Source organism: Salvelinus fontinalis, unplaced genomic scaffold, assembly GCF_029448725.1.
Source record: "Salvelinus fontinalis isolate EN_2023a unplaced genomic scaffold, ASM2944872v1 scaffold_0001, whole genome shotgun sequence".
Taxonomy (NCBI): Eukaryota; Metazoa; Chordata; class Actinopteri; order Salmoniformes; family Salmonidae; genus Salvelinus; species Salvelinus fontinalis.
In genome coordinates this window covers 1,855,769-1,867,835 of record NW_026600210.1, presented here as the reverse complement: position 1 = coordinate 1,867,835, position 12,067 = coordinate 1,855,769, and the positions used below count along the sequence as shown (strand labels likewise).

The following is a 12,067-nucleotide window of genomic DNA, read 5'->3' as shown; positions in this document are numbered from 1 at the left end:
GGGGTCAGGAACAGTCTGTGGGGTCAGGAACAGTCTGTGGGGTCAGGAACAGTCTGTGGGGTCAGGAACAGTCTGTGGGGTCAGGAACAGTCTGTGGGGTCAGGAACAGTCTGTGGGGTCAGGAACAGTCTGTGGGGTCAGGAACAGTCTGTGGGGTCAGGAACAGTCTGTGGGGTCAGGAACAGTCTGTGGGGTCAGGAACTGTCTGTGGGGTCAGGAACAGTCTGTGGGGTCAGGAACAGTCTGTGGGGTCAGGAACAGTCTGTGGGGTCAGGAACAGTCTGTGGGGTCAGGAACAGTCTGTGGGGTCAGGAACAGTCTGTGGGGTCAGGAACAGTCTGTGGGGTCAGGAACAGTCTGTGGGGTCAGGAACAGTCTGTGGGGTCAGGAACAGTCTGTGGGGTCAGGGGTCAGGAACAGTCTGTGGGGTCAGGAACAGTCTGTGGGGTCAGGAACAGTCTGGGGTCAGGAACAGTCTGGGGTCAGGAACAGTCTGGGGTCAGGAACAGTCTGGGGTCAGGAACAGTCTGTAGTCAGCCTGGAGTCAGTCTGTGGGGTCAGGAACAGTCTGTAGTCAGCCTGGAGTCAGTCTGTGGGGTCAGGAACAGTCTGTGGGGTCAGGAACAGTCTGTGGGGTCAGGAACAGTCTGTGGGGTCAGGAACAGTCTGTGGGGTCAGGAACAGTCTGTGGGGTCAGGAACAGTCTGTGGGGTCAGGAACAGTCTGTGGGGTCAGGAACAGTCTGTGGGGTCAGGAACAGTCTGTGGGGTCAGGAACAGTCTGTGGGGTCAGGAACAGTCTGTGGGGTCAGGAACAGTCTGTGGGGTCAGGAACAGTCTGTGGGGTCAGGAACAGTCTGTGGGGTCAGGAACAGTCTGTGGGGTCAGGAACAGTCTGTGGGGTCAGGAACAGTCTGTGGGGTCAGGAACAGTCTGTGGGGTCAGGAACAGTCTGTGGGGTCAGGAACAGTCTGTGGGGTCAGGAACAGTCTGTGGGGTCAGGAACAGTCTGTGGGGTCAGGAACAGTCTGTGGGGTCAGGAACAGTCTGTGGGGTCAGGAACAGTCTGTGGGGTCAGGAACAGTCTGTGGGGTCAGGAACAGTCTGTGGGGTCAGGAACAGTCTGTGGGGTCAGGAACAGTCTGTGGGGTCAGGAACAGTCTGTGGGGTCAGGAACAGTCTGTGGGGTCAGTCTGGGGTCAGGAACAGTCTGTAGTCTGGAGTCAGTCTGGGGTCAGGAACAGTCTGTAGTCTGGAGTCAGTCTGGGGTCAGGAACAGTCTGTAGTCAGTCTGGGGTCAGGAACAGTCTGTAGTCAGTCTGGGGTCAGGAACAGTCTGTAGTCAGTCTGGGGTCAGGAACAGTCTGTAGTCAGTCTGGGGCCAGGAACAGTCTGTAGTCAGTCTGGGGCCAGGAACAGTCTGGGGCCAGGAACAGTCTGGGGCCAGGAACAGTCTGGGGTCAGGAACAGTCTGGGGTCAGGAACAGTCTGTAGTCAGTCTGGGGTCAGGAACAGTCTGTAGTCAGTCTGGGGTCAGGAACAGTCTGGGGTCAGGAACAGTCTGTAGTCAGTCTGGGATCAGGAACAGTCTGGGGCCAGGAACAGTCTGGGGCCAGGAACAGTCTGGGGCCAGGAACAGTCTGGGGCCAGGAACAGTCTGGGGCCAGGAACAGTCTGGGGCCAGGAACAGTCTGGGGCCAGGAACAGTCTGGGGCCAGGAACAGTCTGGGGTCAGGAACAGTCTGGGGTCAGGAACAGTCTGGGGTCAGGAACAGTCTGGGGTCAGGAACAGTCTGGGGTCAGGAACAGTCTGGGGTCAGGAACAGTCTGGGGTCAGGAACAGTCTGGGGTCAGGAACAGTCTGGGGTCAGGAACAGTCTGGGGTCAGGAACAGTCTGGGGTCAGGAACAGTGTTCAGGTTAAAGCCTGCGGTCAGTCTCAGGTGTAGTTTTGTCAGGTCTCTCTGTGTAGAAAAGAATGTAAGCCTTGGCTTTAACCACCGTCTCCTCCTCGGTCAGAGTCACCGTGCTGTCGTTGAAGTGGTACCAGCGACCCTCCCGTTTGCCGTACGCTGTGTAATGTCCCGATCCAACCCTGCCAACACAATTAAAACTTTAAAAGACACAAAATGGAAGTGAAACAGGGTCAGACCTACTAGTAATGGGGCGGTTGCTAAAGTTACATATCGAGATATCTTTTTACGATATATAGTATCGACAATATCGCAATATTATTTTGCCGCTAGTTGGCTGTACCTGCACCAAAACGCCAGTATTTTTCCTTTGTTCTACATCTTTTTAAATTAGGGAGCCAATGTGTTTATAGCACTTCAATGACTGATCAAAACTCATGTTTTCAGTTCTCTCTCTGTTTGGAACATCGAAACACAGTAAAATCACTGTACCGAATCACAATACGTCTCGGCATCTTAGTATCGTGAGGTCCCTGGCAATTCCCAACCCTACGCAGTACCTGGACTGATGAGCAGGATGCTCATTTTCTGTTCTCAAAACGTTTTGCCCCAATGAACATGACGTTATGCAATGATCAGCTCGTTAACCCGGTCACTTTAACTGGGACACGTTCAGTTGGCTCATCAGGCAGGAACAACGCCAACTGGGGGAACTAGTACTTGAAAACATATCTTGCAACATTGGCTGTGTTTATACACACGCAGGACAAATTATGATCATTTCCCCCCTAATTTGTCTTTTGACCAATCAGATAAGAGCTGAAAAAGATCTGATGTGATTGGTCAAAATACCAATTAGTGGGAAAAAAATTCAGACTGATGCTGCCTGTGTAAACAGCCATTGATACCCGGTTGAGAGATCATCAGTACTCACCCTGACCCATGATGCACCACCACAGCTACCAGGTCATACAGCCACCGGTCAGGCAACGCCTCCTCTGGCTGCTCAAACACAACAAAACAGAACATTTCTTCAGACAGTCATCTGAAGCCTTTGATATTAGGATTTTTTGAGGCTCATTTCACAGGCAAATTAAATCACATCCAATGGAGATGCCGCCGCCCCCCCCCCCCCCTCATGTCCAGGTCTAGCTCAGTAACCCCCCCCCCCCCCCGAGGTTAAAGGGTAAGAGGTCACCTGTAGTAAATACCCCTCATGTCTAGGTCTAGCTTAGTAACCCCCCCCCCCCCGAGGTTAAAGGGTTAGAGGTCACCTGTAGTAAATACCCCTCATGTCCAGGTCTAGCTTAGTAACCCCCCCCCCCCCCCTGAGGTTAAAGGGTTAGAGGTCACCTGTAGTAAATACCCCTCATGTCCAGGTCTAGCTTAGTAACCCCCCCCCCCCCCGAGGTTAAAGGGTTAGAGGTCACCTGTAGTAAATACCCCTCATGTCCAGGTCTAGCTTAGTAACCCCCCCCCCCCCCCCCCCCTGAGGTTAAAGGGTTAGAGGTCACCTGTAGTAAATACCCCTCATGTCCAGGTCTAGCTTAGTAACCCCCTCCCCCCCCCCCCCTCATGTCCAGGTCTAGCTTAGTAACCCCCCCCCCCCCCCCCTGAGGTTAAAGGGTTAGAGGTCACCTGTAGTAAATACCCCTCATGTCCAGGTCTAGCTTAGTAACCCCCTCCCCCCCCTGAGGTTAAAGGGTTAGAGGTCACCTGTAGTAAATACCCCTCATGTCCAGGTCTAGCTTAGTAACCCCCCTCCCCCCCCCCTGAGGTTAAAGGGTTAGAGGTCACCTGTAGTAAATACCCCTCATGTCCAGGTCTAGCTTAGTAACCCTCCCCCCCCCCCCTGAGGTTAAAGGGTTAGAGGTCACCTGTAGTAAATACCCCTCATGTCCAGGTCTAGCTTAGTGACCCCCCCCCTCCCCCCCCGAGGTTAAAGGTCACCTGTAGTAAATACCCCTCATGTCCAGGTCTAGCTTAGTAACCCCCCCCCCCCCCCCTGAGGTTAAAGGGTTAGAGGTCACCTGTAGTAAATACCCCTCATGTCCAGGTCTAGCTTAGTAACCCCCCCCCCCCTGAGGTTAAAAGGTTAGAGGTCACCTGTAGTAAATACCCCTCATGTCCAGGTCTAGCTTAGTAACCCCCCCCTGAGGTTAAAGGGTTAGAGGTCACCTGTAGTAAATACCCCTCATGTCCAGGTCTAGCTTACTAACCCCCCCCCCCCCCCCCCCCGAGGTTAAAGGGTTAGAGGTCACCTGTAGTAAATACCCCTCATGTCCAGGTCTAGCTTAGTAACCCCCCCCCGAGGTTAAAGGGTTAGAGGTCACCTGTAGTAAATACCCCTCATGTCCAGGTCTAGCTTAGTAACCCCCCCCCCCCCCCATGAGGTTAAAGGGTTAGAGGTCACCTGTAGTAAATACCCCTCATGTCCAGGTCTAGCTTAGTAACCCCCCCCCCCCCCCGAGGTTAAAGGGTTAGAGGTCACCTGTAGTAAATACCCCTCATGTCCAGGTCTAGCTTGGTAACCCCCCCCCACCCCCTGAGGTTAAAGGGTTAGAGGTCACCTGTAGTAAATACCCCTCATGTCCAGGTCTAGCTTAGTAACCCCCCCCCCCCCCCCCCCGAGGTTAAAGGGTTAGAGGTCACCTGTAGTAAATACCCCTCATGTCCAGGTCTAGCTTAGTAACCCCCCCCCCCCTGAGGTTAAAGGGTTAGAGGTCACCTGTAGTAAATACCCCTCATGTCCAGGTCTAGCTTAGTAACCCCCCCCCCCCCCCCCCCTGAGGTTAAAGGGTTAGAGGTCACCTGTAGTAAATACCCCTCATGTCCAGGTCTAGCTTAGTAACCCCCCCCCCCCCCCCCCCCTGAGGTTAAAGGGTTAGAGGTCACCTGTAGTAAATACCCCTCATGTCCAGGTCTAGCTTAGTAACCACCCCCCCCCCCCCCTGAGGTTAAAGGGTTAGAGGTCACCTGTAGTAAATACCCCTCATGTCCAGGTCTAGCTTAGTAACCCCCCCCCCCCCCCCCCCGAGGTTAAAGGGTTAGAGGTCACCTGTAGTAAATACCCCTCATGTCCAGGTCTAGCTTTGTAACCCCCCCCCCCCCCATGAGGTTAAAGGGTTAGAGGTCACCTGTAGTAAATACCCCTCATGTCCAGGTCTAGCTTAGTAACCCCCCCCCCCCCCCGAGGTTAAAGGGTTAGAGGTCACCTGTAGTAAATACCCCTCATGTCCAGGTCTAGCTTAGTAACCCCCCCACCCCCTGAGGTTAAAGGGTTAGAGGTCACCTGTAGTAAATACCCCTCATGTCCAGGTCTAGCTTAGTAACCCCCCCCCCCCCCCCCCCCTGAGGTTAAAGGGTTAGAGGTCACCTGTAGTAAATACCCCTCATGTCCAGGTCTAGCTTAGTAACCCCCCCCCCTGAGGTTAAAGGGTTAGAGGTCACCTGTAGTAAATACCCCTCATGTCCAGGTCTAGCTTAGTAACCCCCCCCCCCCCCCCCTGAGGTTAAAGGGTTAGAGGTCACCTGTAGTAAATACCCCTCATGTCCAGGTCTAGCTTAGTAACCCCCCCCTGAGGTTAAAGGGTTAGAGGTCACCTGTAGTAAATACCCCTCATGTCCAGGTCTAGCTTAGTAACCCCCTCCACCCCCCCCCCCCCCCGAGGTTAAAGGGTTAGAGGTCACCTGTAGTAAATACCCCTCATGTCCAGGTCTAGCTTAGTAACCCCCCCCCCCCCCCTGAGGTTAAAGGGTTAGAGGTCACCTGTAGTAAATACCCCTCATGTCCAGGTCTAGCTTAGTAACCACCCCCCCCCCCCCCCCCTGAGGTTAAAGGGTTAGAGGTCACCTGTAGTAAATACCCCTCATGTCCAGGTCTAGCTTAGTAACCCCCCCCCCCCCCTGAGGTTAAAGGGTTAGAGGTCACCTGTAGTAAATACCCCTCATGTCCAGGTCTAGCTTAGTAACCCCCCCCCCCCCCCCTGAGGTTAAAGGGTTAGAGGTCACCTGTAGTAAATACCCCTCATGTCCAGGTCTAGCTTAGTAACCCCCCCCCCCCCCCCTGAGGTTAAAGGGTTAGAGGTCACCTGTAGTAAATACCCCTCATGTCCAGGTCTAGCTTAGTAACCCCCCCCCCCCCCTGAGGTTAAAGGGTTAGAGGTCACCTGTAGTAAATACCCCTCATGTCCAGGTCTAGCTTAGTAACCCCCCCCCCCCCTGAGGTTAAAGGGTTAGAGGTCACCTGTAGTAAATACCCCTCATGTCCAGGTCTAGCTTAGTAACCCCCCCCCCCCCCCCCCCCGAGGTTAAAGGGTTAGAGGTCACCTGTAGTAAATACCCCTCATGTCCAGGTCTAGCTTAGTAACCCCCCCCCCCCCTGAGGTTAAAAGGTTAGAGGTCACCTGTAGTAAATACCCCTCATGTCCAGGTCTAGCTTAGTAACCCCCCCCCCCCCATGAGGTTAAAGGGTTAGAGGTCACCTGTAGTAAATACCCCTCATGTCCAGGTCTAGCTTAGTAACCCCCCCCTGAGGTTAAAGGGTTAGAGGTCACCTGTAGTAAATACCCCTCATGTCCAGGTCTAGCTTACTAACCCCCCCCCCCCCCCCCCCCCGAGGTTAAAGGGTTAGAGGTCACCTGTAGTAAATACCCCTCATGTCCAGGTCTAGCTTAGTAACCCCCCCCCGAGGTTAAAGGGTTAGAGGTCACCTGTAGTAAATACCCCTCATGTCCAGGTCTAGCTTAGTAACCCCCCCCCCCCCCATGAGGTTAAAGGGTTAGAGGTCACCTGTAGTAAATACCCCTCATGTCCAGGTCTAGCTTAGTAACCCCCCCCCCCCCCCCCCACCCCCTGAGGTTAAAGGGTTAGAGGTCACCTGTAGTAAATACCCCTCATGTCCAGGTCTAGCTTGGTAACCCCCCCCCCCCCCCCCCCCACCCCCTGAGGTTAAAGGGTTAGAGGTCACCTGTAGTAAATACCCCTCATGTCCAGGTCTAGCTTAGTAACCCCCCCCCCCCCCCCCCCCCCCGAGGTTAAAGGGTTAGAGGTCACCTGTAGTAAATACCCCTCATGTCCAGGTCTAGCTTAGTAACCCCCCCCCCCCCCCCCTGAGGTTAAAGGGTTAGAGGTCACCTGTAGTAAATACCCCTCATGTCCAGGTCTAGCTTAGTAACCCCCCCCCCCCCCCCCTGAGGTTAAAGGGTTAGAGGTCACCTGTAGTAAATACCCCTCATGTCCAGGTCTAGCTTAGTAACCCCCCCCCCCCCCCTGAGGTTAAAGGGTTAGAGGTCACCTGTATTAAATACCCCTCATGTCCAGGTCTAGCTTTGTAACCCCCCCCCCCCCCCCCCCTGAGGTTAAAGGGTTAGAGGTCACCTGTAGTAAATACCCCTCATGTCCAGGTCTAGCTTTGTAACCCCCCCCCCCCCCCCCCGAGGTTAAAGGGTTAGAGGTCACCTGTAGTAAATACCCCTCATGTCCAGGTCTAGCTTAGTAACCCCCCCCCCCCCCCCCCCCCCCGAGGTTAAAGGGTTAGAGGTCACCTGTAGTAAATACCCCTCATGTCCAGGTCTAGCTTATTAACCCCACCCCCCCCTGAGGTTAAAGGGTTAGAGGTCACCTGTAGTAAATACCCCTCATGTCCAGGTCTAGCTTAGTAACCCCCCCCCCCCCCCCCTGAGGTTAAAGGGTTAGAGGTCACCTGTAGTAAATACCCCTCATGTCCAGGTCTAGCTTAGTAACCCCCCCCCCCCCCCCCCCCCTGAGGTTAAAGGGTTAGAGGTCACCTGTTGTAAATAACCCTCATGTACAGGTCTAGCTTAGTTACCCCCCCCCCCCTGAGGTTAAAGGGTTAGAGGTCACCTGTAGTAAATACCCCTCATGTCCAGGTCTAGCTTAGTAACCCCCCCCCCCCCTGAGGTTAAAGGGTTAGAGGTCACCTGTAGTAAATACCCCCTCATGTCCAGGTCTAGCTTAGTAACCCCCTCCACCCCCCCCCCCCCCCCCCGAGGTTAAAGGGTTAGAGGTCACCTGTAGTAAATACCCCTCATGTCCAGGTCTAGCTTAGTAACCCCCCCCCCCCTGAGGTTAAAGGGTTAGAGGTCACCTGTAGTAAATACCCCTCATGTCCAGGTCTAGCTTAGTAACCCCCCCCCCCCTGAGGTTAAAGGGTTAGAGGTCACCTGTAGTAAATACCCCTCATGTCCAGGTCTAGCTTAGTAACCACCCCCCCCCCCCCCCCTGAGGTTAAAGGGTTAGAGGTCACCTGTAGTAAATACCCCCTCATGTCCAGGTCTAGCTTAGTAACCCCCCCCCCCCCCCTGAGGTTAAAGGGCACCTGTAGTAAATACCCCTCATGTCCAGGTCTAGCTTAGTAACCCCCCCCCTGAGGTTAAAGGGTTAGAGGTCACCTGTAGTAAATACCCCCTCATGTCCAGGTCTAGCTTAGTAACCCCCCCCCCCCCCTGAGGTTAAAGGGCACCTGTAGTAAATACCCCTCATGTCCAGGTCTAGCTTAGTAACCCCCCCCCCCCCCCCCCCCCCCCGAGGTTAAAGGGTTAGAGGTCACCTGTAGTAAATACCCCCTCATGTCCAGGTCTAGCTTAGTAACCCCCCCCCCCCCCCCCCCTGAGGTTAAAGGGTTAGAGGTCACCTGTAGTAAATACCCCTCATGTCCAGGTCTAGCTTAGTAAACCCCCCCCCCCCCCCTGAGGTTAAAGGGTTAGAGGTCACCTGTAGTAAATACCCCTCATGTCCAGGTCTAGCTTAGTAACCCCCCCCCCCCCTGAGGTTAAAGGGTTAGAGGTCACCTGTAGTAAATACCCCCTCATGTCCAGGCCTCGTAGAGGGAACTCGACATAGGTGGTAACTTTGTTCCTCAGGTAGGAGGTCCAGTGGAACCTCTTCAGGTGCAGACACAACACCTTGGGCAGCTTCTGGACCCAGAACTTCTTGGTGGATTTCTGTCTCTTCTTACACCTGTGGCACATATAGAGCTCTGTCTGGTCCAGTTGCTCCAGGTCAGTGAAGCTACACAGGCAGTCTGAAGAAGAGCAGAGAGATGTCGTGGATTACACTAAACCAGAAAGGATTTAAACCTGACATGTCTTGAGTCAATAAGTATTCAAACTCTTTGTTTTGACAAGCCATAAGTTCAGGGGTAAAACATGTGCTTTAACAAGTCACATAATAAGTTGCATGGACTCACTCTGTGTGCAATAATAGTGTTTAACATGATTTATGAATGACTACCTCATCTCTGTACCCCACACATACAGCTAATGGTAAGGTCCCTTAGTCCAGCAGGGAATTTACAAGCACAGATTGAATGACAAAAGGCACCTATTGGTAGATAGGTAAAAAAAATATCCCTTTGAAAATATCTCCCCGGAGAGGAAGAAACCCGTGATTTCACCATGAGGCCAGTGGTGACATAAAAACAGTTACAGAGTTTAATGGCTGTGATAAGATAGAGAAAATGTTAATATCCCTTTGAGCACGGTGAAGATACAGGTGTCCTTCCTAACTCAGTTGCCGGAGAGGAAGGAACCCGCTCAGGGATTTCACCATGAGGCCAATGGTGACTTTATAACAGTTACAGAGTTTAATGGCTGTGATAGGAGACAACTGAGGATGGATCAACAACATGGTAGTTACTCCACAATACTAACCTAAATGACAGAGTGAAAAGAAGGAAGCCTGTACAGAATAAAAATATTCCTGAACATGCCTCCTGTTTGCAATAACGCACTAAAGTAAAACTGCGGTAAAGAAACTAACTTTATGTCCTGAATACAAAGTGTTATGTTTGGGGCAAATCCAATAACATCACTGAGTACCACTCTTCATATTTTCAAGCATGGTGGTGGCTGCAGCATGTTATGGGTATGCTTGTCATCATTAAGGACTATGGAGTTTTTTTTAGGATAAAAATAAAACACTACAGCTATAAGCACAGGTAAAATCCTAGAGTAAAACCTGGTTCAGTCTGCTTTAGACCAGAGAGACAAATTCACCTTTCAGCAGGACAATAACCTAAAACACAAGGCCAAATCTACACTGGAGTTGCTTCCCAAGAAGACAGAGAATGTTCCGGAGTGGCCGAGTTACAGTTATGACTTAAAATCAGTGCTTGAATTCTTTAAAGAATAACGTGCAAATATTTTAAAATCCAGGTGTGCAAAGCTCTTAGAGACTTTCCCAGAAGGACTGAGGGATATGAATACATTCTGGAGGAAATGTAGACGCTACATAACAGCACCATACTAGCAGCTATAGGTGGTGAATAATATAGATACAGTTGAAGTCGGAAGTTTACATACACTTAGGTTGGAGTCATTAAAACTCGTTTTTCAACCATTCCACAAATTTCTTGTTAACAAACTATAGCTTTGGCAAGTCGGTTATAGGACATCTACTTTGTGCATGACGCAAGTCATTTTTCCAACAATTGTTTACAGACAGATTTTTTTCATTGTATCACAATTCCAGTGGGTCAGAAGTTTACATACACTAAGTTGACTGTGCCTTTAAACAGCTTGGAAAATTCTAGAAAATGATGTCATAGCTTTAGAAGCTTCTGATAGGCTAATTGACATCATTTGAGTCAATTGGAGGTGTACCTGTGGATGTATTTCAAGTCCTACTTTCAAACTCAGTGCCTCTTTGCTTGACATCATGGGAAAATCAAAAGAAATCAGCCAAGACCTAAAAAAGAATTGTAGACCTCCACAAGTCTGGTTCATCCTTGGGAGCATTTTCCAAACGCCTGAAGGTACCACGTTCATCTGTACAAACAATAGTATAGTATAAACACCATGGGACCACGCAGCCGTCATACCGCTCAGGAAGAAGACACGTTCTGTCTCGTAGAGATTAACGTACTTTGGTGTGAAAAGTTCAAATAAATCCCAGAACTACAGCAAAGGACCTTGTGAAGATGCTGGAGGAAACAGGTACAAAAGTATCTATATCCCCAGTAAAACGAGTCCTATATCGACATAACCTGAAAGGCCACTCAGCAAGGAACAAGCCACTGCTCCAAAACCACCATAAAAAAAGCCAGACTACGGTTTGCAACTGCACATTGGGACAAAGATCGTACTTTTTGGAAAAATGTCCTCTGGTCTGAAGAAACAAAAATAGAACTGTTTGGCCATAATGACCATCGTTATGTTTGGAGGATAAAGGGGGAGGCTTGCAACACCATCCCAACCGTGAAGCACGGGGGTGGCAGCATCATGTTGTGGGGGTGCTATGCTGAAGGAGGGACTGGTGCACTTCACAAAATAGATGGCATCATGAGGATGGAAAATGATGTGGATATATTGAAGCAACATCTCAAGACATCAGTCAGGAAGTTAAAGCTTTCCAAATGGACAATGACACCAAGCATACTTCCAAAGTTGTGGCAAAATGGCTTAAGGACAACAAAGTCAAGGTATTGGAGAGGTCATCACAAAGCCTTGACCTCAATCCTATAGAAAATTTGGGGGCAGAACTGAAAAAGCGTGTGCGAGGAAGGAGGCCTACAAACCTGACTCAGTTACACCAGCTCTGTCAGGAGGAATGGGTCAAAATTCACCCAACTTATTGTGGGAAGCTTGTGGAAGGCTACCCAAAACGTTTGACCCAAGTTAAACAATTTAAAGGCAATGCTACCAAATACTAATTGAGTTTATGTAAACTTCTGACCCACTGGGAATGTGATGAAAGAAATAAAAGCTGAAATAAATAATTCTCTACTATTATTCTGACATTTCACATTCTTAAAATAAAGTGGGGATCCTAACTGACCTAAAACAGGGAATTCTTACTAGAATTAAATGTCAGGAATTGTGACACTGAGTTTATAAATATGTAAATATATATCTCTCTATCTATCTGTCTGGTTTAGTTCCTCCAAGTCTGAAGCTACATATATAGGCAGTCTGATGACCGACAGAGAACACGCATTATGACCTAAGAGACAGAACACACATTATGACCTAAGAGACAGAGAACACGCATTATGACCTAAGAGACAGAGAACACACATTATGACCTAAGAGACAGAGAACACACATTATGACCTAAGAGACAGAGAACACACATTATGACCTAAGAGACAGAGAACACGCATTATGACCTAAGAGACAGAGAACACGCATTATGA

The 12,067-nt window shown here is 50.6% G+C and overlaps 1 protein-coding gene across 1 annotated transcript in view; it reads right to left on the bottom strand.

The window, feature by feature from the left end:
- Window positions 1–1,233: 1,233 nt before the first annotated feature.
- The window catches only part of usp3 (ubiquitin specific peptidase 3), an 80,249-nt gene continuing 69,415 nt past the window's right edge, over window positions 1,234–12,067 (bottom strand). The window contains exons 12-14 of the mRNA XM_055910104.1: window positions 8,724–8,956; window positions 2,846–2,913; window positions 1,234–2,093 (exon numbers count right to left, since the gene is read on the bottom strand). Of these exons, the coding sequence (XP_055766079.1) occupies window positions 1,919–2,093; window positions 2,846–2,913; window positions 8,724–8,956 (476 nt within the window). The 3' untranslated portion in view covers window positions 1,234–1,918. The remainder of the gene's footprint in view (window positions 2,094–2,845; window positions 2,914–8,723; window positions 8,957–12,067) is intronic.